This window comes from Aspergillus uvarum (genome assembly GCF_003184745.1).
Source record: "Aspergillus uvarum CBS 121591 unplaced genomic scaffold BO82scaffold_13, whole genome shotgun sequence".
NCBI lineage: Eukaryota > Fungi > Ascomycota > Eurotiomycetes > Eurotiales > Aspergillaceae > Aspergillus > Aspergillus uvarum.
Window position 1 is genome coordinate 229,746 of NW_020291310.1, and position 24,392 is coordinate 254,137.

The 24,392-nt window shown below is 52.9% G+C and overlaps 9 protein-coding genes across 9 annotated transcripts; 3 read left to right on the top strand and 6 right to left on the bottom strand.

Annotated features, from left to right (window-relative positions):
• Window positions 1-453: 453 nt before the first annotated feature.
• BO82DRAFT_352369 (GMC family oxidoreductase) lies at window positions 454-2,740 on the bottom strand. The gene is made up of 6 exons (XM_025634668.1): window positions 2,624-2,740; window positions 2,418-2,537; window positions 2,146-2,362; window positions 1,551-2,084; window positions 884-1,487; window positions 454-828 (listed from the first exon to the last, which is right to left on the bottom strand). Exons 1-6 carry the CDS (start codon window positions 2,671-2,673, stop codon window positions 593-595), a joined length of 1,761 nt encoding a protein of 586 aa, XP_025494180.1. The 5' UTR covers window positions 2,674-2,740; the 3' UTR covers window positions 454-592.
• A 395-nt stretch (window positions 2,741-3,135) lies between these two features.
• Window positions 3,136-4,872, bottom strand: BO82DRAFT_305414 (quinate permease; the record flags this gene model as incomplete). Its single annotated transcript, XM_025632217.1, has 5 exons — window positions 3,136-3,315; window positions 3,371-3,798; window positions 3,863-4,259; window positions 4,309-4,724; window positions 4,776-4,872. Coding segments are annotated over 5 exons (1,518 nt in total), but the record flags the coding sequence as incomplete, so codon positions are not given.
• Window positions 4,873-9,298: 4,426 nt separating this feature from the next.
• On the top strand, window positions 9,299-9,679 carry BO82DRAFT_362864 (uncharacterized protein; the record flags this gene model as incomplete). Its single annotated transcript, XM_025636869.1, has 1 exon — window positions 9,299-9,679. One exon carries the CDS (start codon window positions 9,299-9,301, stop codon window positions 9,677-9,679), a length of 381 nt encoding a protein of 126 aa, XP_025494182.1.
• A 637-nt stretch (window positions 9,680-10,316) lies between these two features.
• Window positions 10,317-12,730, top strand: BO82DRAFT_330662 (leucine-rich repeat domain-containing protein). The gene is made up of 4 exons (XM_025633108.1): window positions 10,317-10,901; window positions 10,950-11,173; window positions 11,306-11,475; window positions 11,548-12,730. Exons 1-4 carry the CDS (start codon window positions 10,637-10,639, stop codon window positions 12,509-12,511), a joined length of 1,623 nt encoding a protein of 540 aa, XP_025494183.1. The 5' UTR covers window positions 10,317-10,636; the 3' UTR covers window positions 12,512-12,730.
• A 1-nt stretch (window position 12,731) lies between these two features.
• On the bottom strand, window positions 12,732-14,629 carry BO82DRAFT_381868 (putative toxin biosynthesis protein). Its single transcript, XM_025637887.1, has 4 exons — window positions 14,345-14,629; window positions 14,154-14,292; window positions 13,987-14,095; window positions 12,732-13,917 (listed from the first exon to the last, which is right to left on the bottom strand). Exons 1-4 carry the CDS (start codon window positions 14,540-14,542, stop codon window positions 12,984-12,986), a joined length of 1,380 nt encoding a protein of 459 aa, XP_025494184.1. The 5' UTR covers window positions 14,543-14,629; the 3' UTR covers window positions 12,732-12,983.
• Window positions 14,630-14,746: 117 nt separating this feature from the next.
• Window positions 14,747-16,894, bottom strand: BO82DRAFT_430459 (putative AMP-binding enzyme). The gene is made up of 4 exons (XM_025640624.1): window positions 16,379-16,894; window positions 16,057-16,321; window positions 15,856-15,992; window positions 14,747-15,801 (listed from the first exon to the last, which is right to left on the bottom strand). Exons 1-4 carry the CDS (start codon window positions 16,694-16,696, stop codon window positions 14,893-14,895), a joined length of 1,629 nt encoding a protein of 542 aa, XP_025494185.1. The 5' UTR covers window positions 16,697-16,894; the 3' UTR covers window positions 14,747-14,892.
• Window positions 16,895-17,160: 266 nt separating this feature from the next.
• On the top strand, window positions 17,161-19,376 carry BO82DRAFT_390448 (uncharacterized protein; the record flags this gene model as incomplete). The annotated part of the gene is made up of 2 exons (XM_025638518.1): window positions 17,161-19,111; window positions 19,312-19,376. The coding sequence occupies exons 1-2, from the start codon at window positions 17,416-17,418 to the stop codon at window positions 19,374-19,376; spliced, it is 1,761 nt and encodes a 586-aa protein (XP_025494186.1). The 5' UTR covers window positions 17,161-17,415.
• On the bottom strand, window positions 19,338-21,162 carry BO82DRAFT_352375 (uncharacterized protein). The gene is made up of 5 exons (XM_025634669.1): window positions 21,080-21,162; window positions 20,758-20,980; window positions 20,238-20,697; window positions 20,107-20,180; window positions 19,338-20,048 (listed from the first exon to the last, which is right to left on the bottom strand). Exons 2-5 carry the CDS (start codon window positions 20,963-20,965, stop codon window positions 19,744-19,746), a joined length of 1,047 nt encoding a protein of 348 aa, XP_025494187.1. The 5' UTR covers window positions 20,966-20,980; window positions 21,080-21,162; the 3' UTR covers window positions 19,338-19,743.
• A 670-nt stretch (window positions 21,163-21,832) lies between these two features.
• On the bottom strand, window positions 21,833-23,098 carry BO82DRAFT_330669 (putative dimethylallyl tryptophan synthase; the record flags this gene model as incomplete). Its single annotated transcript, XM_025633109.1, has 1 exon — window positions 21,833-23,098. The coding sequence occupies one exon, from the start codon at window positions 23,096-23,098 to the stop codon at window positions 21,833-21,835; it is 1,266 nt and encodes a 421-aa protein (XP_025494188.1).
• Window positions 23,099-24,392: the final 1,294 nt, after the last annotated feature.

Below are 24,392 nucleotides of genomic sequence, written 5' to 3' on the forward strand. Positions count from 1 at the left end.
CTTCGTTTCTGACATTCGCCAACTTCCACGCCGAGCCAGACTAAAAAAGCACGCAATTGCTTGTTGTGAAGACGGCATTTCCTGACTCCACCACGATTCATCTAGGGTGAGCTAGTCTATCAGGCCTGGAAAGGCTCAGAGTCGTCAGCCCTATGGAGTCATCGGCAAATGGTTTTGGATAATTCATTGCCAAAGCGGAACAGTCGCTTCGCGCTAGCCTCCACAAGGCTGATTTACTTCCCGTTCATTGGGCGCGGTGACCCGACCGCGAGGCTAGTGCCGAAAGCTTAGGGCCGATGCCGGGCTTGCCCTCTGCTTCGCTGCCATGGTAGGTCGCTGCAAGGTATGCGGTGGCTACACATGCCTTTCAAATGGTGCGTTGAAGGCTCTTGGCTGAATGATATTACCTTGCTCTAGGTGTCTCTATCTCACGATGTTTTCATAACATCAGTAGTTGGATTGAAGAAAGCTACCACCATCATATTGAAAGAGCACATACGAATGAATATTGCTGAATAGCGGCGGACAGTTCAAGACAGAGTAGAAGTAAAGTAGATACGGACAAAAAAACTGGGAGCTAGCAAGAACTTGCTCATAGCTTTGACACTCCTCCTAGTGCGGGTGTGCTCCAAGTTTCCTTGATGAGGTCAGCGCACTTCTCCCCGATCCCGTAAGCAGGCATTTGGGTATGGCCTCCATGCAGCGTTGGCATAACACTGCAATCAGCAACGCGCAACCCGGATACCCCGCGCACTCGTAGCTTATGGTCAAGAACGGCGTTAGGGTCACCATCCTTACCCATGGCGCAAGTACCTGCGGCATGGTAGCCTGTCAAATGAACATCAGTACGGCCACGCCTGGAAGAAGGTAGGATTTGACTTACAGGTCGTTCCGTGCTCTTTAACGTAGGGAATCCACTCTTCTCTTTTGGTGTACGTATGATGAGTCAGGTTGGGCGGCCACGATCCCTTGACAATGTCTTTAGTTCCAGCTCCTTTGGTGATGATCTCGTTGGCAAATCGACAGGCTTCTGTGAGAACAAGGAGGTCCAATGGATCCGAAAGATAATTACAATCCACTACAGGATTTTCAAGCGGGTCCTTCGAAGATAGTGTCACGCTCCCTCGAGATCGAGGAGAGAACAATTCCGCGATAATAGAAAATGCATGCTTGTGGTCGATAGGAAATTGGTCGTACTGTTTGGGTCCGCCATAACATTCCGTGGTAAAGAATTCAATGTTAGGCTGCTTCGGAGTCAAGCCCATCGGGTCACGACCGGGCTCCCGTGGTGCATCCCGCCAAAGTGGCTCGTCCTTGAGACGATCTTCAAGTCGGGCGAATGCGAAACAACCAAATGGAAACGTTGAAAGGAACCCTTCTTTTTTCTCCTTCCAGAGTGCGTAGCTCTTCTCGAAGCTGTCGCGGTGGTGGACGAGGTAATCATTTGTCAAGCCGGGCTTTTCGGTCTCATAGAATATGAAAACAATCTAGGCACCACCTAGTGAGCGACGTGTGTTTACCAACTCGGACTTCTCCTAAGCGCAACATACCATATGGTCCAGGAGATTCTGACCCACTCCTGGCAAATCCACCTTGCATTCAATGTCATGCTTACCGAGCTCCTCCTTGGGCCCTATCCCAGATCTCATGAGAATTGCTGGGCTACAGTATGCCCCCCCAGAAATGATAATCTCTCTCTTTGCGTAAATAGATTTCGGGCCATCGGACGTGATTACCACCACTCCTTCAGCCTTCAAGCCCTCAGAAGTTTGCCCCAGAAGAACCTTGTCGACAGTGGTTTCAGTCATAACTGTGACGTTAGACCGGAGGTATCCATTCGTAATAAAATCACCACTTGTTGTACGGATACCCTTGTGTACTGTTCGTGGTACATGACCACACCCGTGGGGTGTCTCCCCCGTTGTGAACATGTCGTGGTCAAGTGGAAGGCCCTGTGAGACAAACGAGTCCATAATCAAATTGCTGATTGGTGCAAGATCGTGTGGCTCGACATGCAAAGGTCCGGAATGGCCGTGATACTCGTGGTTAGCCTTAAACCAGGGCTTCGAGTGAAATGTCTCGGCCTGGAACCACATGTCAGCTCAAATGGTATCACATGTCGCAGCCTCACGAAAAGCGACCAACCTTCCGCATGTATTGGAAGAACTCTTGACCACTCCATCCATCTAGGCCCCAATCATCGTAGTCTTGTTTACAGCCACGGATACAGAGGGTTCCGTTGCACCCACTACTGCCACCCAGGAACCTGCCCCTGCTTAGTTTGACCTGCCGGTTGTCGACACCAGACATCGGACGTGTGACAATGTTCCAATCCGTTTCTTTATCAAAATTGGTGGACCAGCTGAAATCGCCATGATCAATAATGTTTCATGCAGGCGTATTATCGTATCACTCACGCCCCAGCCATGTGAACACTCTCCAGATCTTTGTTATGTTGTCCAGCCTCGATGACGAGGATCCTAATTTGAGGGTTCTCGGCCAACCGCCCTGCAATGACGCATCCTGAAGTGCCTCCTCTAAATTGAAGAGTGTAAGTTGCTGAAAACGCGATCAAAGGTACTGAATGAGTTGATGTACACCCCCTCACAGTAGATATACTTACCCGCAGATAACGTAATCGTAGATTTCTCGATCCTCCATCTTTCCCGCCATTTTGTATGAGGACTTGCAATAAGCAATAGTAAAAAGTGAAAAGGAATGGAAATGTCAGCGTTTCTCAAGACGAAGGCTCCTTTTAAGGACATATTCCGGAGTGAAAAGAAATTCCGCGATCATATTCGGTGAGCCGCCAGCCATGCTGTGACTTGATGGCGCATTCACCAATCAAAGCGAGAGTTAGACGATAGTTTCGACAATAATGGTAAGATCCAATATCTCTGTACGGAAATGATCGATGAGATGTGGAGGAATGTGGAGTCGCCGAGACTTTTCGCGGTGTACAAGAATGCGGGGTAGCTGTGAAGACGGATATATCACAACCATCACGGAAATACGCGGGTTTGCCTCCTACCGGTGGCGGCCCGATTGATGGGAGCTGCTTTCGCTCGTCAGATTAGAGTTGCGGGCCAATTCCGCAATCTGGCTCAATTTTGAGTCGTCATCAACTGTCAAATCTGGGGTTTGAGCATTGCGATTGCCTGTATATAGTGCGTTCGTCTCCTCGAGTCCTTTTCCAGAAGTCTCCGGAACGAAGACCCAGACAAACCAAAGCCCCAGCATGGATATGCTTGTGAAAAACCAAAACGTGCCTTTGGGCGTGAGCGAGTCGTCACTGAGGAGCATCATAGGAGTGGCCTAAGTGAGTTAGTGTGATGTCGAGATACAAAGGTCCTTTGGATTAAACCCAAACCTTAGAAACCCCAATCCGGTTGGCGTAGTGCCAAAGTGTGACCAGGCTTACTCCGACAATTCGAACCCCTAGTGGGAATGTTTCCGCTGGGATGAGGTACTGCATAGAGTTCCATCCAAGCGCCCAACTGAGGCCGGTCATGTAGATCATGACAATCGCCCCAATAGCTGCGTGTCTAACGGCAGGTTCCTGTTGCGAGCTTGGCGACAGGGTTGCGAAGATTGTGAGGAAGATAGAGTCATATGTAAGAGCTAAGATCTGGATGATCAGACCGAGATAAAGCGTCTTCCGCCTACCCAATGCATCAAGCAAGAACAGAGCGGAAACCAGCGCAGATGCGAACTTGACAGCCCCGAGGATTGCTGTCGTGAAGAGCTTTTGTGACTGTCCCTCAATGCCAAAGAGCTCAAAGAGCTCAGGAGCATAAGCTTAAAAAGGCTTGGTCAGCATGAATCCTTAGTTAACAGTCGGAAAGGACCATATTTGGCTCACTTGTCACAGAATTAGGACCGGACCACTCTCCTAGACATTGAAGAGTGAAGATGAAGGCGATACGCCTTAAATTGTCCCTCGTTGCGAAAAGCTCTTTAATAGCACCTAACACACGCAGCGAAGACCTATTCTGGTGCTCCAACTCGAGCTGGGCCTGAGCGTTCGCTATCTCAACGTGAATACCAGGATCCATGACGGACAAGTTCCATAGTCTTGCGAATGAGTGTAAGGCGGCCCTGGGACGATTCTTTTTGCACAGAAAGCGAGGGCTCTCCTCACAGAGAAAGGAAGAAAGTAGAAGTAGCCCTGCCCACATGATCTGGATGCTTTGTGGAATGACCCACTGTCTGGCACTCGAGCTAGGGATATGAATGGAGGCACCCCATATGGAGAAGTACTAGATACCATCAGCGACCGGATCCTATAATTCGACCGCTATTCCTTACCCCTATCATAATTCCCAGATATTCTGACATGCCGTACATGCCCACAATCATCCCGCGAATCTGCCGTGGGGCTACTTCGCCCAGGTAAACAGGCGCAATCACGCCATACTGCCCAATGCCTAGCCCCATGATAAACCTTCCAGCGTATATTTGTCCAAGGTTATGGGATGTAATGAAGACAACCGAGCCGATGATCCAAAGGAGGCAAGCTTGACGCATTGTCCATAGCATACCGATGCGCTCACAGAGGATAAAAGCAACAATAGCCCCCGGCAAACTGCCGATGTGTACCATAGACGTGACATCGGATAAGCGATTTGCCTTTTCAGAAACACTGAGATAGCTAGCGTTCAGGTGGAATTGGTCGACAAAGGATTGTTCTGCAACAGTACTAGCGATCAGGCCTCCATCGAGACCTAGGTTCGGTCAGTTGAAGCTCACGAATGCAAGGGAATGGGTAGCCCTACCCCGAGCGGCACCTGAGAACCCAAAGCAGAACGCTGCACATAGCAGTCTGAAAGACAGCCTTTTCTGAAAGAGAGGGTGCTGGCGGTAATACTTCATCATGGCCAGAGAGAACGAAATCGACGGCTCGATTCCTGTTTTGCAGGACGTTGGAGGTTGGAAGACATGCTGTTCTCAACTCTCGTTCAGAAAAAACAAGATGAAATGGATCCCAGTCTCAGTCTCTACCCGTAAATTGTGAGTGACTAATAATGCTCTCTTGGAGATCGTCTAGGCTGAAGGAAAAGGGAGTCATCCATCGCCGTTAGCCAGTGATACCAGGATAAATATGGAAGATGTGGAGTTGGGTGGGTTTTTTTGTTCAGCCTTACCCGCACCCCAACAGTCACCGGTCCACACTCGCCAACATGATTTGCTCTTCACCACCGCACTCGGGTTTCCTTGCCTGGGATTGCTTATCTTGGGATACACGTACACCTTTGGTTCCTAACAAGCCTTCGGAGCTGGCCACGAGCTTTATCATATGCGCCAATAGAAAAGGGTCTATTACGAAATCACATCTACCACATCCAGCAGGCCTTATCGAGTCCTATCCATGATGCCAGCGAGTTCCGTGGCTGTGGTGAGTGGCTAGATGCACCTAACCTCAGTGACGCAGTTATCGATAGCTTTCAGGTTCTCAAGGAATTTCAGTTCTTAGCCGTGCTGATGCGTCGACTATTACCTCATGACTGGTTCCCGAGCCCGAGAACAAGCCATGCTAGGACCATCTCAATACTGATATCTAACATGAGACAGATGCCCCACCGCTACAAACTGAGCCTGCAATGGGAGTTAAAGCAACGGTCATGCTTCTTCGAAACGCTAGAACTCGTGATCACGAAGCCAATAATAAATTCAATCTTCCTGCCTTTGTCATGGCCGCCCTCTATAGGCGTTAAGCCAGCTGCATGTTTCCTAACAGCTTTGAATACTCCGCAAAATTCACCCATCGCATAGCCTCTTGATCAGTCCGAACCTTGTAGCTATATATGTGCGAGGACCTACTATTGCCGACGAGCTAAGAGCATTTTATCAAAGCAGAACATTTCAAGTGTACCCGGGCAGGACCTACAGCCGTTAATGAAGCCTGGGGCTCAGGAAGGATATCGGCTCGGTTACTACGACGGTATACCGGCAACCGGACCTTTTTATACTGCTTACTGGATGTGTACCGCGAGTCTCGTGGTAGAAAGCTTGCAAGGCTAAGTTCAGAGTCTATAGGACTAATATAGCGTCGCCTAGTACAAATGACTACTCTGCCCTTCCGTGTCTTTTCTACCCCACTAACATGATGTGGCCCTCTACCTGGTTTTACTTCCATTGAAGCACAGCACTACACTCGGGTGATTTCCTCGATGAAGAACCTTTTACCCTGGGTTTATCCGAAATGCAACCTTCTCACTTTCTCGACCTAGAATCTCCACTTCAATTGTCACTACTAGCAGCATTGATCAACGGCTGACTAATAATGCCTTGGGAAGGTCTTTTGCAGGCCCTTATACAGACAAATCCAGTCTTGAGCTCTGGCTTGCAAACTGCGAATACCGAACATCAGCTATGAGTCGGCTCTTGCCGGTCGGACATGTTCTACAAATCCAGTCGCGAGGGCTGATTTCAGTATTTTCCACACAAGTCACTGGATTTTTCGTTTGCGAAATGAACCTTAGCAATGGGACATGATCAGGAACATCACCTACTTACGAGGTCCCCGTCCTGCCTTTCCACGAACGATCTGGGAACAAGGCAATCACACTTTGCAGGTGGAAGGCAAATATATTTCCATTATCCACAGCAGCAGACTAGTCACGATCCCTAACAGGCTTCAATGAGTTTTTCTTGAAGTTTGAGTTGAGTATTTCGTGCCATCCTTGGTCTCTGTGCGGATATATACTATCAATTGTCATCAATTGACACGAATGCTTTCGGTTATCTACTTTTGGTCAAGGCAATCTGTGCAGCAGGTTCGAGCCCAGTGAATGGTCCATTATCGCCGCGGTCATTTGCCGCAACTCAAGCCCGGAAAATTGTTCTATCGTATAACAACCCTGTCCGGATGTGCGGGGTTTTCTTTTCCATCATCGGGAAGTGCAGGGTCCCGGCGCCGATAACGACAATATCGGAAAACTTGTATCTACCCCTCCCTTCGAATCCTTGAAGGTATCGAACCTTCTGGCCCTTTCATTCTGAGGTTGGGCTTGCCCTACCCTTCCTCTAGAGAACACCACTGCATACCACTGCAAGTGCTAGATGCGTCTGTTCCTGAACACAATAATCCTGGGATGAGGGGTTCCAATGGCAAGAACGGGTTCAGGGCCCTCTGCTTAGGACTTGAAGGAATCGCTCGATCTGAAGAGGGTCTAGAGCGTCGACTGACTAGCGACAAGACAGACTTGAGAGATTTTCAGCATTCAACTCCGAATACTGGGGCAAATGGTCGTACTGTACAGTATATTCTAATCGGGACCAACAGCACCGATGCGGTCATTGATGGCATTGAGTAGACTTTGGCAACGCCAGCGCGTTATCCGCAGGCTTCTTCGCCACTTCACAACAGCACGAAATCGACACACGAGCTGGTGCAATGATGATGACTGAAGGCTCGGACTAAAGTGGGGTCAAATGCAGCCGAGCAAGGCTCTTCTCGAGCTGGCTGGTCCTGGAAGCCAAACGCCAACCCTCGTGCTGGATAGCGGTCCTTTCCGAGTTGCTCCCGAGACTCCCAGGCCGGCTTTCGATGGCACCATTTGAGAGATTTTGAGCCCCTAAGTCATTGTACATCCTTGCCAAGCACCTCGTCTGTCTCCCCAGTCACTGTGCGCACTGCGTAGTGTAACGAAAACAGCGGTGATAATGACCCCCCTTTTCTTCATGGGGACCGCATCCTAAGCTCAGCGATTGTTCTTGGTGGTGCTTGACTGCGGCTATGGTCCGTGCACTAGACCAATGTCCCAAATAACTCCTGATCTATGGTCGTGGCTGATTGAGGCTATTCGAGATGTCACGGGTGGCCACGAGGACGACAATGGACAACACTATTTTGTAGGCGTGGATAGAAGGATCACCGGTGTGACGGTAGCTGCAAGTCAGGCAGTAGCTCCAGATTACAAATTTACGGAACATGGCGCTTTGTTGTTGTGGCTGTTGTGGTCGTTGTGGTTGCTGTTGTTGTTGTGCGTTGGAGCGGACCCCAACCCAAAGGATCCCCGGTTAATTTGATTGCACACTGCAAGGGGAAGAAAGACTGCTTCCCTTTGCCTCAGGAACGGGTGGAGAGAGTGGGTGAGAGAGTGGGTGAGTGGGTGCCTCAGACGCTTCTAGTGTCGGCCTAGCGCCCACTAATCAGTCATCACGCCCACCTCCCCTTTTCCCTTCATTTCCATTTCTCTTCCACCTACAAAAGAAACGGAGACAATCCAAACCAAAGGAAAACCAAGACACCTTCCTCCTCTTCACACAGACAAAGCGTCATGTCGCACAAACAGATGAAACAAAACACGAACGCAAGGGAAGAGGGGCAGAGAAAGAGCACTGCAGAATGAAAGAGAAAATCAAATTAGCCTTGGGAACCATCCGGGCGAATCCGTATTGATCCAGGGGTTCGGACTCAATCAAGGGTCAGCAAAAAACGAGTCAAAACGAGTGAGACTAGCTTCGCGACCATCAAACCCTGTCTGGTAAGACCGCCAGACCCCTCTTCCATGGATCCGGATCCAACTGTCTCGTCATTGGGCTGACACTCTCAGGAACCAAAGCTAATACGGGGCCTGGTCGGGTTAGTGACCTCGCTAGAGCCCACATCCAATCGTCCTTATACTCGACCGGGATAAGCCTGCATGAGAAAAACCCAGAGGCGAGAAAGGAGTCGGGCTCTCATCCACCTCAACCCAGATCACGACCGCCAACGCAGTACGTACTGTACCGGTGCCACCGGATGTGCTGGCGGAGCTTCGTGGCGCCGTGATTTTGTTCTCGGCAGGCGCCGTGTAGACGACTCGACGTGAATAATGTCCCCGGGGCATTCTTGACGGCCCCAGAGCCAATCGACTTGGCTCAAAGCGCCCCTTGCGACTCGCCGAGGAATTTTCCCGACCCATCGTGTTGTGGGCTTGCGGTGCCTCTGGCTGTGACGGGCTCGAGACCGATGGCCTCGAACTTTCCTAGGGGCTCTTTTTGGGTTCTTATTTAGGGTCCGGGTCCGCCTCGCTCACGGCCGTCCCTTTTTCTTTCCTGCTACCCCGGCGCGTCGCATCAAACATCGATTTGTTTCACACTCGTTCGGCTTCGAGCAGCGCTCCACCTACGGAAACTCTTCTCCAACCGGCATTGTCACTCAGACGCTCACTCATTCGCGTCTTTGTCCGTCGCCTGTCACTCATTCCTTTGACTCGGTAGCTGCGCTCGCCTCATTGCCACTTCACATATATATCTTGTCCGACCCCGGTACTCGATCCTTTCAAGCCATACTACAATCCAAACCATCAAGATGAAGATCAGCGCTGTTGCCTCTTCCCTGCTCTGCCTGGCGGCTGCCCAGCTTGTCGCCGCAAACGCTGACACCACCTCCACCTCGACGGTGACCACTTTCCTCACGCGGACGCTGGTTCATGTCGACACCGTGACCTCCTCGAGCGCGTCGACCACGTCCGCACCGCTGATTCCCACCCAGGCACCCAGCGCTCCTCTGATTAGCAGCTCGGTGGCTGTCAGCTCCTCTGCCGTCCCGACCTCGCTTGTCGTCGCTCCTTCGGCCAGTGCCTCCGCCACCGCGTCTTCCATTTTCACTGGCGCGGGCCACGTCAACACCGCTGGCATGCCTGTTGCGCTTGTCGCCGGATCTCTGGCACTGATCATGGGCGCTCTGTGAGCAAAGTCAACAGAGTCAACCATTGCCAACTTGGTCGAAATTAATTGTGTTCAACCTTACACATCATGACCACCAGACTCTTTATCACTTTTCCAACTGTTCTTATTTATTTTTTTTTTCGTCGCTTATACTTAATTTCTCTTCGTTCGACCTCTGGTTTCTTGATCGCGATCAGGAATCCGGATGGGACGCTCGGTTATGGACCCATATACCCCTTTATGACGTTTCAGATATGACGAGTTGATGGATTTGATGGCTGGTGGTGACCAGCACAAGTATCTCTCCGGGGAATTTAGTTTATATACCTATTTTTTTTTTCTTACTTTCTTGGGGTCTCGCTGTGAGTTTGGAAGCGGTGCACATATGTAGTGGTGAATCCAATGTATAGTGGCCGACCCCCAATCTACTTGACCATTTTTTGTCCGCAGAAATAGTCTAGATAAATAGAATAAAATCCGAGTCAGACAGTGAACCTAGACATAGCCGTTCAGTACTGTAGCTGCAAAAAATGACCCGGATAAGGGTCTTGGGTAGGTAGTGTTCTCAATCTGTAGTAAGTGACTACTTATCGCCCCGCTCCGAACCAGCGCGACGCGTCTCCAACAACAACACCACAAGAAAAAAAAAAAGGGAACCCCTCCATTCTTCAACTCCGTCGCGAACAAACATTCCTCAAGCATTTCCTAAATGACAGCTGTGACATGCAGGCCCAGCATCAAGAAGGGCTAGTGTAATCCAACTAGCGCCGCCCAATCTTTCCCAGTCCCAGTTGATCGACATTCTCTCGGACGTCATTCTATCCGACGGACAGGGTGATCTGATCTGATTCACCCCGATCGCCGCGCCAAGTTCCCTTGCTAACAGCCCACACTCGAGGCGAGAGGGTGCGGTTTGTTTCTGTCTTCTTTACTACACCTCTTCATCGACCACATCTTTTGAAGTGCAACCGAGCACAAAATGGACCCAACCCTCGATCCCCCACTCCCACCACCCCCGCGTCGCATTCACCACCGCGCCTCGCCAACCCGCCGCCACCACCACAACCACCACAATCACCACAACCACCACAACCACCACTCCCGCCTCACCCTAACCGCCCGCTCCCGCTGCGACGACCGCTCCAGCCAACCCTCCAGCGACCCCGCCTTCTTCTCCAGCGACGATGTCCCCGGCTCCGGCGGGCTGGAGAACTACACCGGCTCTGCTGCGGCAGCAACGGGGGGTGCCAGCCACGCAACCGCCACCACACATCATTCTCATCACCCTTCAGGGTCTGGGAGTCGGAAGCGCCGGTATCGCGGGACGTGGTGGGGGGAGAAGATGATGTCGTCGGGGGGGCATCAGCCGCAACCATCGCAAGGTCAAGAGGGTCCCAAGCGCAATAAGAGGGTGGATTTTCGAGAGAAGAGGTTGGTGGATAGTGGGGTTTGGATGGGGAGTGATGATTCTGTGGCGGGAGGGTTTTTGGGCTCTGATGCGTCGTGGGGGGAGGAGGTTTGGGGGCAGTTTGTTGGAGATGGGAATGGGGAGGGTGGGCTTGATGGGATTGGAAAGGGGATTGGGAATGGGAAGAGGAGGGAGGAGGGGGTGGGGGGGGAGGTGGAACTGGGGCAGCAGCAGCAGCAGCAATGGGGGGAGCAGGTTTCTGGAATTACGAGTTCGCTCGGTCAGGGTCAGAGAGCTACCTTGGGAGGAGGGCTGAGGCGTGGAATCGAGGAAGAGCCCAGGGAGCATCAGATCGCGCGGGCGATTGTGAACGACTGTCTGGAGAGGGGGGATGATAGTGTGGATTTGAGGTGAGTTTCTGCCCTGAGAATTCAACTCTGATCCGCCAAGGAGGCATGAGCATGAACACTAACAACACCCAGCGGCGGAAACCTCCGCAGCATCCCATCCGGCCTGCTGCGTCCGCTGCAGCACCTCACCAAACTCCCCGCCATCACGGAACCCCCCGTCACGGAAGACGTGTACACCTCGCTCGAGCCGTTCCTGCGCTTGTTCCTCGCGGGGAACGCCCTGCCCACGCTATCCGGCGAGCTCTTCGAGCTGGACACGCTGCGTGTCCTGAGCCTGCGCAACAACAAGCTCACCGCGATCCCGCCCGCGATCCGCCGCCTGACCATGCTGCAGGAGCTCAACCTCTCCGTCAACCGGCTGCGCACCCTCCCCTGGGAGCTGCTGTGGCTGATCCGCAAAGGCGACCTGAAGCATCTCACCGTGCGCCCGAACCCGCTTCTGCAGATCGATGACGGGGACCAAGACGAGGCGGCAGCGGCGGTCGTGGCTGAGTGGCACGTCCCCCGCGAGCTGCGGTCGTGCGTCTACGACGGCCCCGCGCCCGAGGAAGCCTGGGCCCCCGTGCACGTCGCCACGGGGCCCGTCCGTCGCTACAATGCTGAAGGCGTGCTGCTGCCGGTCGAGCTGCAGCAGCAGTTGACGGCAATGGAGCTCGATACCGACGCCGACGCTGCCCCCCAGGACGTGATGCCTCCAACTGCCTCGCGCGTCCCCTCCCTCCGCGAACTCGCCCTCCTCTCGCTCACCCGCTCCCCGGCATTCGATCTCCTCCACGACGCGGAGCTGGCCGGCTACCCGGCCTTGATGCTGCGGCTGCTGCGCGACGCAAGGGAGGTGCGCGCGGCCGGCGGCCGCAGCTGTTCCGTGTGTCACCGTGGGTTCGTGCTCGCGCGCACCGAATGGATCGAGTGGTGGGACTGCAGCACGTATGAGAACGGGTTGAAGGGCCCGCGGCCGTCCGGGGAGACTCTGCGGCCGTTGCCGTTCCGGAGGTTGGGGTGTAGTTGGGGGTGTGTGCCTGGTGCCGAGATTTGAGGGGGGAGGGAGTGTGGGGTTGGGTGTGTATATACTGTGGATCCGGGGATTCTGTAATGGTTTGGGGGTTGTGTATGTACTGGACATTGTTTGTATCTTTATGGCATATACTTAGATCATCTGCTGTCTGTCGGCTTTTGAAGGCAGGATGAGCAAGCGACTTTGACTGATTTGTTTGAGCATGTTCTTTTGTTCGTTCGAATGTTTGCATGATGCCTCAGGGCGTGTCTAGGGCTATAAGTTCAAAATGTAGTCATGTTTCGCTTGTAGGATGGATTTCTTTCCCTGAACTGATCTAACGAAGAGAATATGGGGAAGTGTGGGAGTCTCCTAAAGCTTGAGCCTACTTGACCCACGACTCTAGCCTACGCGTATCAATGCGGACAACCCTTCATTATCCCAGCAAGCAACAAGACAACCACCCCCACCGAATACCCTCAGAACCAGCACAGCACCCACAGCCAGGTCAGGTCTACAACTTCGCCTTTCCCCTCGGCCTTTCCACCCCCAGATCCCCCACTGAAGCCTCCAACCCCTCCTCCGAAAGCCTTAACATCTCGCCCCCGTCCGATTTTTTGGACTGATAACCCCCCCAGAACCGCTCCTCCTTCTCATACCGCTTGAACCATCCCCCCAACCATCCGGCAATCGTCCCCGCGCACCACCCCACCTGCTCCACAACCAACATATGCGACCCCGTCCCCAGCACCGCCTTCTCCACTTTCCCGTCTGCCACCCCACCACTCCCACCGGTCCCGGACCCCGTCAACCGGACCTTCTTGTCTTGCTCCGCCGGCGGCGAGAGATAGCTCTTTCCGCCGAAGACCCAGAGCACGCTCGGCCGCACGGAGGGAAGATTGCGCATGCTGATCTGGCACTCCGGGCGAGAGACACGGAAGGGCCGCTCGAATTCGGTGTCCCAGTCTGGTAGGAGGAGGGGGTCGAGGTGTGCGCTGGCGGGTTCTAGGTTGGGGACGCTGTAGCTCCATGCTTCGTGGTGTTTGGTGGTTGTTAGGGTTACCGCGGTGGGTGGGGGTGGTGGTGGGTTTTGGGCAATTGGGGGGTCTGGGGAGTTTTTGTTGTCGTTGTTGTTGCTGCTGCTGCTGCTGCTGCTGTCTCCGAGGCTCGGGAGAGTGCTGGTGTCAACAGCAGGATATAGCCGGGTCGGAAGCTCGCGCAGCCCGAAGTGGAGGTACCGCGACGCGGCGCGGGGGTCCCAGCGGCGCAATAGCGACTTGCGGAGGGCGGATTCGGCGGCGGCGCGCGAGGGCCACAGATCTCTGCGGAGGGCGGCGGAGCGGGACGGGTTGGGGCTGCGCGCGGTGCGGCCGGCGAAGTCGAGGATGACGGGTTCGATGAGGATGAGGGTGGACAGCAGGCGCGGGTGCATGATTGATAGTTGGACTCTGGTTTGCTTGGTTATCAGAAAAGTCCCGCATGGGTTGGAGCATGGTGGGAAGGGTAGGTAGGCATACAGCTGCGCACATCCCATGCTATGTGCGACTCCGATGATCGGACGGGTCATTTCCTCGCGGAAGTGGTTGACCATATGCAGGAGGTCGCGGGAGTGGTCAAACCAGTTTGCTGTGGTTGTGTTAGTTTTGTGATGGTGTTGTTCTTGACAGTGGGGCTGGAAGCATACTGTGATCGCCTTGGATATCCTCATTCAGCACACCGCTGGCTCCCTGGTTCGAGACGTCGGCGACCCAGATGGCCCGCAGCGGGATCGAGTGTTGCTTCATCTGGGCGTAGAGGTCTTCCCATAGAGGCTCGTAGATTTCCTGGACTCTATTCTTAGGATGCGACTCTCTGGGCTTCACTGAATTGACTCACCTTGGGAAAGCCTGTGCCGTGCGCACCGATGATAGTGACAGCATGCTCGGGGATCGGGTCGGGTCGGTCGACAGGGATGTATTGTTTGATGGCGAGGCGGAGAGCGGTCTCTTGGCGGCCTCTGATGGCGTGGTGGTGATCGCGGATATGCTGGCCGGGAATCGAGTGCTCAATGATGCGGAATGGACTGGTCTCCATGATGGCTCGTTTGGAGGATTCGATGTCGATAGTGGTGGTGGTGGTGGTGGTGGTGGTGAGCTCTGGGGATGTGGAGTAGAAGGAAAGCTTGAGTGTGCGGGTGCGGGGGAGGTTCCAGTGCGGAGTTCCAGGGCCCTTTCGGGTGGATTTCCCCATTCTTACAATACAGTCGGACTGAACTAGTGCTGATCTCAGCTGATTCCTGTTCACATGAATTCCGGTTACACCATGCATGCTGCACTCTACAGCGGATTCATATTTACACAACTTGACATGTGATGATGGCCCACGAGTAAAACTTTGTTCCTCCATTCTTACTTTGGCACACTACGGTCAGATTCATCGCTGACCTACTGCCCAAAAAGCGCCGCGATCTCACCCTCATACAGGCTAAGAGTCTGCAATCGGGCCACGCTCCCCTTGATCGTACGCACAAAAGGCTTGTCCTTGCTCGCAATTATGATCCGGTCTGCCGAGAGTCTCACACAGTCATGCACATGCGCATTGACCCTTTCGAGATACGGATGCAGACTCTTAACCAGGGACTGATGATCATGGCCCACCTCTGCCTTGGGGAAAAACTCTACAATGAGCACAGGTGCAGGACGACCGTGGCCACCGATCAAAGCCGACCTCACGCCCGGGTGGGCTTCAATCTCCGGCTCCAACAGCGAGGCATGCAGCCCGTCCGCGTGTGCGAGCGCCACGTAATCGTCGGTACGCCCGATAATCTTCCACGAGCCCTTAAGCTCAGGGTGCTCAACCCACAGGTCCTTGCTCTCGAAGCGATCTCTGTCCGGGTACGCAGAGAAGATCTGCTGCATAGCACATTCTGGTCGCCGAACAAAGACTAGCTCATGTAGATTATTGAAACGATGCTTGAACTCGGCGCCTGCGTGTTTTTGAAAGGTGATGTAATCCCACGGACGGTCTTTGTCTTGGATTGTGGTGAAATAGCCCCCTGCTTCGGTGCTGCCTATGCAGGGCACTAGGTGAACATGTGGAGCCAGCTGCGCACCGGCTTTGGCAGAAAGAGGCGCCCCGGCAAAGTGCACATACTTTAGGTTGCGTAGAGCCTCCAGTCCAGAAGGAATGAGACATAGCTCATCGATCAGGGCGGGGGTGAGTAAGGCTCCGTCTACTCGGCCATAACGCAGGATGTCCGCAACAACCTGGGGCGACGGGGGTGCGGAAGGACCCACTACCGCGACCATGTGGACGAAGGAAGTCATAGACAGGGTCATCACCGTTCCCACAAACTGGAGGCGTCAGTATCCCGAACGAGAAATTAGACCCAAGAATTCTAGACGCACATGAAGCGAAGGGAGCGGTGTATACCACCGTTGAAGAGCATATTGATGCACGTGAGTATACTCGATGTCAGGCAGAGATGCAGCAAGATCTGGACTTGCCATCATCTGATGGGTATACGTAACAGGTTTGGGGAAGCCTAACTCAAACTTGTCAGCTGGGAGTGGACTAATAATAATAATTCATAGAAGCTGGATTTCTACCTGTTGTGCCAGACGTATGAAAGACCATCCACGGATCATCCTTTCCCTCCTCCCATGTCTTAGAACACGTATACGGCGCAGCCTCAGCATCCTGCAAGAAATCCCCAAGCTCAGGAACCGTCAACGGCTGGATCTCAGGTGTCTCCCGAAGAATAGCCGCCACATGGTCTACCATTGATGCAGGTCGCAGATACACAGTGCAGTTCTTCTGCCGGAAGATACGTAGTTGAGCTTCGGGCGTGATGAGTGGAGAAGGAAGTACGATCTGCAAACGACATCAACGTGACTTCCTTGCAGGCAGGAGACATCCACGGCAACAAACCACTTTCTGCAACTTGGCTGCGGCCACTGCAAGAATGGCATACCGAAAGTCCTTGGGACCTGCATAGGCGAAGCATTGAAATGGCTCCGTTGTGGCAGGCAAATGCTGGTGAAGCCAGTGGGCGGCATGGTTGGCTGCGTTGTTCAATTGCTGGAAGCTGATTTCTCGAAAGCCCCGCGATAGATCGGCATCATCTATGGGGACGGACACCCACGCGCTATTGGGTTCGTTCTTTGCACGGCTCTCTACGACACTAGCGAGGATTCGCTGGCCGTGTTGAATGCCTGGAAGAGGGAATGGTGAAGTTGGTTGCTCCATGGTAGTGTTCCTTGGGTTTGGGTTTGAGAGAGATGGAGAAGAAAGTGGGTTGAGGGGAAGGAGAAAGAGAAGAAGTGAGAGATAGAGAGAGAGAGAGAGTGTGTGTGTGTGTGTGAGGGGAAGATGAGAATGTCATCCCGGTAATCAGCTGCAAGGGAGTGTGTCGCACAAAGTCTTCCTCTGCCAAGCATGTACTCGATATTAGCATTAGTCACAGAGCAACATATTGTAGTCAATCAAGTTGGACGAACATGTCTGTCTCTCCATTTGACTCGACATAATACGCTAGATATCCAGTGAGGCTTGCGGTCCCGACCGAGGCATGAGGAGAATGGTCTGGCTAAGAAGCTCAGTCTCCTGTGGCATAACACAGCTGGAACAACGCAGATTACCTTGACTATATAATAGAAGCGAGACAATAGAGAATAATTGTGTTTCTTTCTTCGTCAACTCCCTCTCAATTGACTATCGAATGAACCTTTGTCTCGCTTGCAAAGACATTATAGACAATTCCGGTAGGTTTCAGGGGAGTAAAATCTACACAAACAGCCAAGAACCAGATGCTCGAAGTCAAAACAATGCCATTGTTCGCAAGTCACAAACAAAGCCGCTGCAGACGCAAATTAACATAAATAGCCTCGAGACAGGATCCCACCCAAGACTCGAAAGACGCTCCAGCCCAAAGTTGCTGATACTCAACGCCTTGATCCTCGGTCGACATGTACACCACCATGTCCCGGTTCACCACCATCAGGAGTCTTTACGGCCAGGTTCAGATCTGCGAAGCCATGCTACAGGAGCTGGTCAAAGACCGGGTGCAGAGGACCCTCTCGTTTACGGATGTCCATGACACATTCCGACGCTTCGTCAAGGAATCTCGTTTCTTGACGAGCAAGAAAGCATCGGTGAGATACCAGGCCAAGCACCCGACGACCATGGATCTATTCACCTATCTGTTCAGGCTCATGCGCGTCAATCTGCTGGTGCTTCTGGTCAAGAAAGCGCCTCGGGTCACATTTCTGAAGAACGTCTACAATTTCATCAACAAGATGCGCGTGCATGTGCTCAGATCCGATGCTCGGGGCAAAGGGCACGGCAAACATCGCCCCCGGAAGCATGAGGACCCCTCCATGTTCTCCGTGTTGGATGCTGACAACAACGACGTGACGTCTAAATTCAAGGACTTCGTGTCTCGCATCATCAAGCAGGTGTTCCCCTGCGTCGACTCCAAGCTGCACGATCGGCTCGGGACAAGGCTGGTCGACAGCCGCATCGCCATCGGGTATCATCAGCATAAACATGGCAGACGAGCCGGGTCTAGCAAGCGGAAATCTAGTCGTGAAAGAGTCCAACGATTGCGGGCCATGCCCGACGTCTTCACGTGGCCCCCAATGCCGCAAAGCAAAGAAGGTGAGCCCGATTTCCGCTGCCCCTACTGCATGGTCTACTTCCCAGTCGGGGAGTTCGATGCGGTCCGGTGGGAGGATCACGTCCTCCAGGACGTACGACCCTACCTGTGCCTCTGGGGCCCGTGTTCCAGCGTCTTCGGGAGCATGAAAGCATGGATCAAGCACATGAACGACCACCGACGTGCAAGCGCGAGCGAGCAAGCTCATCCGATCGAGGAGTGTCCTTTCTGTGGTCTTCGCGAAGGCGATCACAGCGCTCTGAGACACGGGAATGAGGGCTTCTTGCGGCATATTGCGGGGCACCTCGACGACCTTGCGCTGCTGGCTCTCCCCGGGCCAATGGATATGCTATTGGAGATGCACCTTCAAGGGCGAAGGATCGGCATCGAGCCGTACGAGCACGGCAATGACGCCAGAGGGAGACAGCGCAGCCGCAGCCGCAGCGAGCTACTAGCTGCAAGGACATCGGCTGTTAATGATGTAGGTTCTCGTAGTCCTAGCCCTCTGCTGATTCGTGACAGAGATTCTATGATGGTAGAAATTGACCGCAGCTCGGTTCGTGGAGGAGACCCGGAAGGACACCCGGAAGGACACCATGGTGAACAGGAGCGTGTTGCAGAGTTTGAGAGAAACCCTTTCATTAATCTGGCAGAAGAGAGCCAGGAAGATGACTCCTCTGATAAGGAACCTGAGGATCCCGAAGACTCTCACGATCTGCATTCCGACGAAGAAGACCATGCTGACAACGATGAAGAGGAACCTCACGAAGATCAGCCGGAGGAGAAGGTCCAAGACTCCCCTGAGGGGAAACCCCTAGAATTGCAGGAAGAGCGCCCTCATTCCCCGGAGGAGGACCTGGATGATCATTCTGCTTCAGATTCAGAGGTGGACCAGGAAGAAGATGCTGAAGAGCAGGACCGAGCAAGTATCCCTGACGATGATAATGATGACCCCGAGGCAGAACTTTCAGGAGAGCCTGGGGATGGCCGTCGAGCAAACCGTACAAGTAAGATACCCAAGCTTACAAAGCGCTCTTCGCCTAAGGACGAAACAAGGGGGAGAAAAGGCTCACGGATCCCACGAAAGGCGTCTCCCCCCGTACAAACTGCCCCATACAAAAGTCTTTTTAATTAGAGAGCGAGTCAAATTGAGAATGCATCTGTTTTTTTGTCATACATATACTACCATAATATGGTTGAAAATTAGAATTGCCTGAAACTTTTGAGTGTGTTCTCTCATCCGGCTGTGTTGGAGTAACTGCCCGTTGCTGAAGGACGAAGCAACTTCGCCATGGGATAATGTAGCCTACAGGTACAAGACAAGGCAATCAATGTGATGATAATAAATATCACAAGATTGACTTTAGTAACATCAAGACCAGCTCATTACATCCCGTTCAAAGTGTGAAATCCTAGTTCACCATCCCCAACATGACGTGAATGAGACAGCATGATCGTAGATAGTCTTCTGCACATGTAGACTTGAGGTTGCAGTGCCAACTAGATGTTCGAGAGCTGTATATTGAATTCGCGAATTGAAAAGTGGTCATAGACTATCTAAAGGCATTATGGTGTCGAGGTTCAGCGATCTTGTGACCGCGTGTCCATTCTTTACGCCCTTGCTTGCCTAGAGCTCCTCCTATACAACAGAGGGCTGCTTCGCCCCACTCCCTATGGCTGATCTCTCGTCCGTGTCCCGGTCTCGATCGAAGGTCTCTAAGTTGATATGATCTTGCTTCATAGTCGAGATCAATTGTGATCCGTCATCTGGATCGCTCCGCCGCGATCGGGCCTTCGTGCCTTTGGCTGTGAATACCCCGAGGCGAGACCTTGTCATCCAGCCCGCCACTTGGTTAAGCAGGGGTCGCAGCCCGATCATGCAGGCAGCGGAGAGATACAGACCACTTTCTACGGTAGTCCAGGTCATTAGGTTGATGTCCGCCCCTGCAGCTAATCAGAGACCAAACACGTGGTGACATGGGAAGGAGGAAGGGTGCCTTACAGGTCGGGTCGGTCATCGACAATTTGGCAGCTGTGAAAAAATAGGAGGTTCGGACACACGAGGCTATGAGGCCACTACAAAATCATTAGATTTCCGTTACTTAGGAGCACGTTGACGATGATGGCACATACCAGCTGCCCGACAGAAACACCATGGCAATCCCGGTTCTCCTGGCCAGGGACGCATGAAGCGTCCAGACGGTCGGAATGGGCAGAATCAGGATCACCACGTCTCCAGCGATATTCAGCAGACCAGACATTCGGTAGAAGAGGAATTGATCCACACACCACCCGCCGGGGATGCTGCGGTCCCAGAAGTATGCCAGCGGGTGGCATTCCGTTAGTCCGACAATCGCCTGCGCGAGGACGAAGAGGATCAAGTAAACGATGGCGAGATCCGTCACGATGCGCGTGATGCCCGGAGGGAATATGCGCCGGAACAGGACTAAGATGGAGGTCCGCGAGAAGGTATTCGCGAAAGCGGTAAGCCAGCTGAGAGCATAGAGCAATTTCCCACGTATGATCAGCTTCTTGGGGTCGTCCATCATCACGGCTTCTACGTGACGACCGGACCCTCCATGCGTGATAGCCACTGTAGAGGATGGGCTTAGTTGGAATTGCCAGGAGATGCTAGATCAGCGTTTTCACTCACTATAACATGTTATACATGCTCCCAGGCAAAGAAGCCAAGCAGGAGCCAGCAGAATATCGTCCCAGCCGCTAGAGACATGGGCGAGGCTTCGCACGTATATGCGTAGGGCTAGAAGAGTAGTGGTGAGTATAACGATGACGGTCGTCGCGGCTGAGAGTCGACCCGAGATGTCTTCGTTCAGGTAGCTGTCCGTGACAGCGGTCGCCATGATCATTGCCGGCAGCTGTCTCTCACGAGGGCATCCGATCCGATGGTCATTCAAATCAGCTCGATCGGCCGATCGGAAAGAGTTAAAAGAAGCTGGTAGGAGGGTTACACCCACAAGAGTGAAGAAGAGCTAAACATCTCATCTTTGCTTGCTAAGCCTTGTGAAGTCGCCGCGACCTAGAGACATGAAATGCAGGCGTGGGCCCGAATAGAGAATGGCATGGTGAAGGGGACTGGGTTGATTGCTCTGTACCACCTGCATTAGAAATTGGTGAGACGGTCAGCGCCGAGAGAGGGAGGATTTACCAGTTAGTATGTGCTACCACCTATCTAATCAACTCCGCCTGGCAAACCCCCTCGCTGCAACCCCTCCCGACCGACAGTTGGCATTTCCACAACGGGACGATCTGGCGGTCATCCATGGACTCTTATTGTCCCTCAGCCCCCAACCCCTCCCCCCTTCCCCCCTCGAATTAACTCTCGGTCAGCCCGATTCATTCCATGGTATGTCAGGCAACCGAGCCCTAGTTTGTATGACTAGGCTGTGTCGACTCTACTAAATGGCACAGGATGTCCAAGTAACTCGACTACCACAGCAGTACGGGAGTAGTACAGACTGAAAGGCTGATGGGCATTGAGGATCCAGTAGCAGGCTACATGCTCACTCAGTGCATACTACTGCATGATCCAAACTGGACCCTGATTTGCCAGGAGCCAAGCCCAGCTGCATCTTGCTAGCTAGTGAGGATCTTTCATTCTCGAGTCAACAAACGAATCATAACTTATACAAAGCATTGTGCATCCAACAAGCAATAGATGTTTCCTGCGGAGAGATTTTGTTGGCAAATGAAATCCCAGACTCGCCATATCACGGCTGTCGAGACCACCGTCCGGGATAGTATATCTCTGCAGACAGATAGGAGGTCAGACGAAGCCGACCGTCCTTATTCCCACAGGCGATGTATGTTTGCAGTCCGCACGCCTCATCAAGGGAACGGAAGGATTCGACTAGCTGTTCGAGGGTTTGCACGAAGCGTTGAGCTTGCTGGGCTCGCCCACGACGCGCCAAGAACTCGATCAAACCCTGAACAATTGCTCGGTCACTGCGCGCGTAGTGCCGCACCGGAATGTACACCTTGGTGTCAGGATACCGTTGGCCTTGCTTGAATCCAAAATTGTACAGCACGCCTGACGTCTCATGGTCCTTGGATGGCAGTTGCTGATGGTTGGGAAAATCGGATGGCAGCCCTAACGTGAGAAGCCACAGTTCTCGAAGCTCCTCCAGGGCACGGGTATCCCAGCTTGGCGATGCGCCTGCCATTAAGAGAGTTTCCTGAACACTGTCAAAATTGGTCGCACGGGATCGGAAATACACTTTAAGATTGGCAAGAGATGGATGCACGCAGTCAACCGCCACCCCGAGTATGATAGGTGGGGTGGATGATTGCCCCTGCCGTCGCAAGAATTGCTCGATACAGTCGTAGGCTGGAAGCCCATGTTGCTGCTGTAGGGCTTGGCAAGCCTGATGCAGAACGTCAAGCCGTGAGCTACCCAACTGATCCGATGTCGAATGTGGGACATGGTAGGATTTACATCTGTGCCCGTGCTTCTCCAGGTTGAAGGCCAGGAAAATTGTTGAGGGGCTGGAGTGGGAGGATGACCCCTTGCGCGGCAGAGGCGTCGGCCCCCGAAAGGCTTGGGTAAAGTGATCGAACCAACGCCAATCGGCGGCGGGAAGGATTCCCCGTAGCTGCTGCACGCATCCCAACGGCGCTGTCCGATTATAAGGGTCCTGTGAGGTGCCTGCGAGCCTCCCAATTGGCTCGAAGCTATAGCGAATGATGGGAGCGAGGTTCTCCCAGCTCCAACTGTATTCTATCGGAGAGAAATCGTCCGTCATGAAACTTCTCCATTGCATGGGACGAAACTGGTCCCTACCAGCCTCTCCCACCAAAGGACGCGGCCCTAAGCAAGGGGCCACATAGCGGCTCATTGTCGCAAGAGCCGCCTGCTGCGTAGACTGGTCATACTCAGCGCCATCCAGAAGAATCCGCAAGTCCCTGCCAAGTGTCTCTTTCCAGAAGACAGTATCGATCGCTGTGAGGTCTTCTGGGCTACACGGGGATGTTTCCATGGGGATTGGTGAGGAAAGTGACACTGTTGAACGTGCAAGAACCGCCCTATACTGAAAATTTGAGACGTCAACAAGAATCTCAAGGCAGTGATTGAGACGTGTAACAAACCAGCTGGAAAGGGGGGAATAAGGGTTTGTTTGCTTTTGACTTCTTACAGGTGAATCACCGAGAATTCGGGGTCGGCTCCGAGCATACTGTAGTCGACCATGGCTCGGAACGCAAGTAACTCCTCTCGGAATAACAGGCATTGTATCTGTCTTTATGCAAGAAAACAAGCCTGGGAAAAGAGAAGTTTGATGAATGTTCAATGTCAGGAAGGCCAAAGTGACAGGAGGATAAGTGGAATAATAGAGACAGATGCTGCTGGTGATGGAGAGAAAGAGGAGGAGAAGAGAGGTAGAGATAGAACTATGGCATACTAAAGAGGTTATTGGTATGAGAGGGGGTTTGCCCTCCGGAGTCGCGCATCTTATGTATGCACCCACCGTGTTTGACAGTCAGGCGTGCAGCTGTCACCGCTGCTCCAATCCCATGCTTCTTCTTTGGCTCACTTGTCTCCATCATCTTATCTTATTCTTCCGCTTTGGCCGCTTCTCTACTCTTCCGATCACACAGCCACAGCTATTGTCTTCGGCATGATACAAGAATATCCATTGACCATAATCGGGGGCCTTTTGCTTCTGGGTGGATGGTATTTCATTACCACCATCATTGCCTACTCCAAGCTAGCTCGACTGAAGGGCTGCCAGCCGCTCAAAAGTTACCCCCATCGAGAGAGATTGCTGGGTTCTGACTACCTACGTGACTCGATACAAGCGAGAAAGAGCCAATGCTACCTGAGACGCGAGCAACAGCTACACCAAGAGATTGGAAACACCTATCGATCCCTCTTTCTAGGACAGTGGGTTTTGAACACAATCGAGCCTGACAATGTGCGAGCCATCTTCTCCACAAACTTCGCGGACTTTGATACTGGAGCACGACGCCATAGGGCCTTTGCACCTTTGCTGGGGAACAGCATCTTTCAAATCGACGGGGTGCAGTGGCGATCGAAACGTTCCCTCCTGCAAAAATGCTTCAGTCAAGCTCGTATTGGTGACCTTGAGCTTTTCGAGCCTCATGTTCAGAATCTACTCGCCATTGTCCCCATCACCGGGGAAACCTTTGACTTAGCTCCGTTGTTCCATCGTTTTGCGGCCGATGTTGCTACAGACTTTCTGTTCGGGGAGTCACTTGAGTCGCTCAAATGTCCAGATAGACTCCAATCAGGCTTATTGGACGCATTCTACGAGG

Coding starts and splice junctions, on each gene's coding strand:
- BO82DRAFT_352369 (XM_025634668.1), bottom strand. CDS start 2,673: ATGGCGGGAAAGATGGAGGATCGAGAAATCTACGATTACGTTATCTGC. Junction 2,538..2,623: donor TACGATTACGTTATCTGCGG/GTAAGTATATCT, acceptor TCTTCAATTTAG/AGGAGGCACTTCAGGATGCG. Junction 2,363..2,417: donor AGTGTTCACATGGCTGGGGC/GTGAGTGATACG, acceptor TGGCGATTTCAG/CTGGTCCACCAATTTTGATA.
- BO82DRAFT_330662 (XM_025633108.1), top strand. CDS start 10,637: ATGGACCCAACCCTCGATCCCCCACTCCCACCACCCCCGCGTCGCATT. Junction 10,902..10,949: donor TGCTGCGGCAGCAACGGGGG/GTGCCAGCCACG, acceptor ATCACCCTTCAG/GGTCTGGGAGTCGGAAGCGC. Junction 11,476..11,547: donor GATGATAGTGTGGATTTGAG/GTGAGTTTCTGC, acceptor AACAACACCCAG/CGGCGGAAACCTCCGCAGCA.
- BO82DRAFT_381868 (XM_025637887.1), bottom strand. CDS start 14,542: ATGGAGACCAGTCCATTCCGCATCATTGAGCACTCGATTCCCGGCCAG. Junction 14,096..14,153: donor GGATATCCAAGGCGATCACA/GTATGCTTCCAG, acceptor ACACAACCACAG/CAAACTGGTTTGACCACTCC. Junction 13,918..13,986: donor AGCATGGGATGTGCGCAGCT/GTATGCCTACCT, acceptor CAAGCAAACCAG/AGTCCAACTATCAATCATGC.
- BO82DRAFT_430459 (XM_025640624.1), bottom strand. CDS start 16,696: ATGGAGCAACCAACTTCACCATTCCCTCTTCCAGGCATTCAACACGGC. Junction 15,993..16,056: donor TCATACGTCTGGCACAACAG/GTAGAAATCCAG, acceptor AGTTTGAGTTAG/GCTTCCCCAAACCTGTTACG. Junction 15,802..15,855: donor CACCGCTCCCTTCGCTTCAT/GTGCGTCTAGAA, acceptor TGACGCCTCCAG/TTTGTGGGAACGGTGATGAC.
- BO82DRAFT_352375 (XM_025634669.1), bottom strand. CDS start 20,965: ATGGCGACCGCTGTCACGGACAGCTACCTGAACGAAGACATCTCGGGT. Junction 20,698..20,757: donor AGCATGTATAACATGTTATA/GTGAGTGAAAAC, acceptor CATCCTCTACAG/TGGCTATCACGCATGGAGGG. Junction 20,181..20,237: donor GTGTTTCTGTCGGGCAGCTG/GTATGTGCCATC, acceptor ATGATTTTGTAG/TGGCCTCATAGCCTCGTGTG.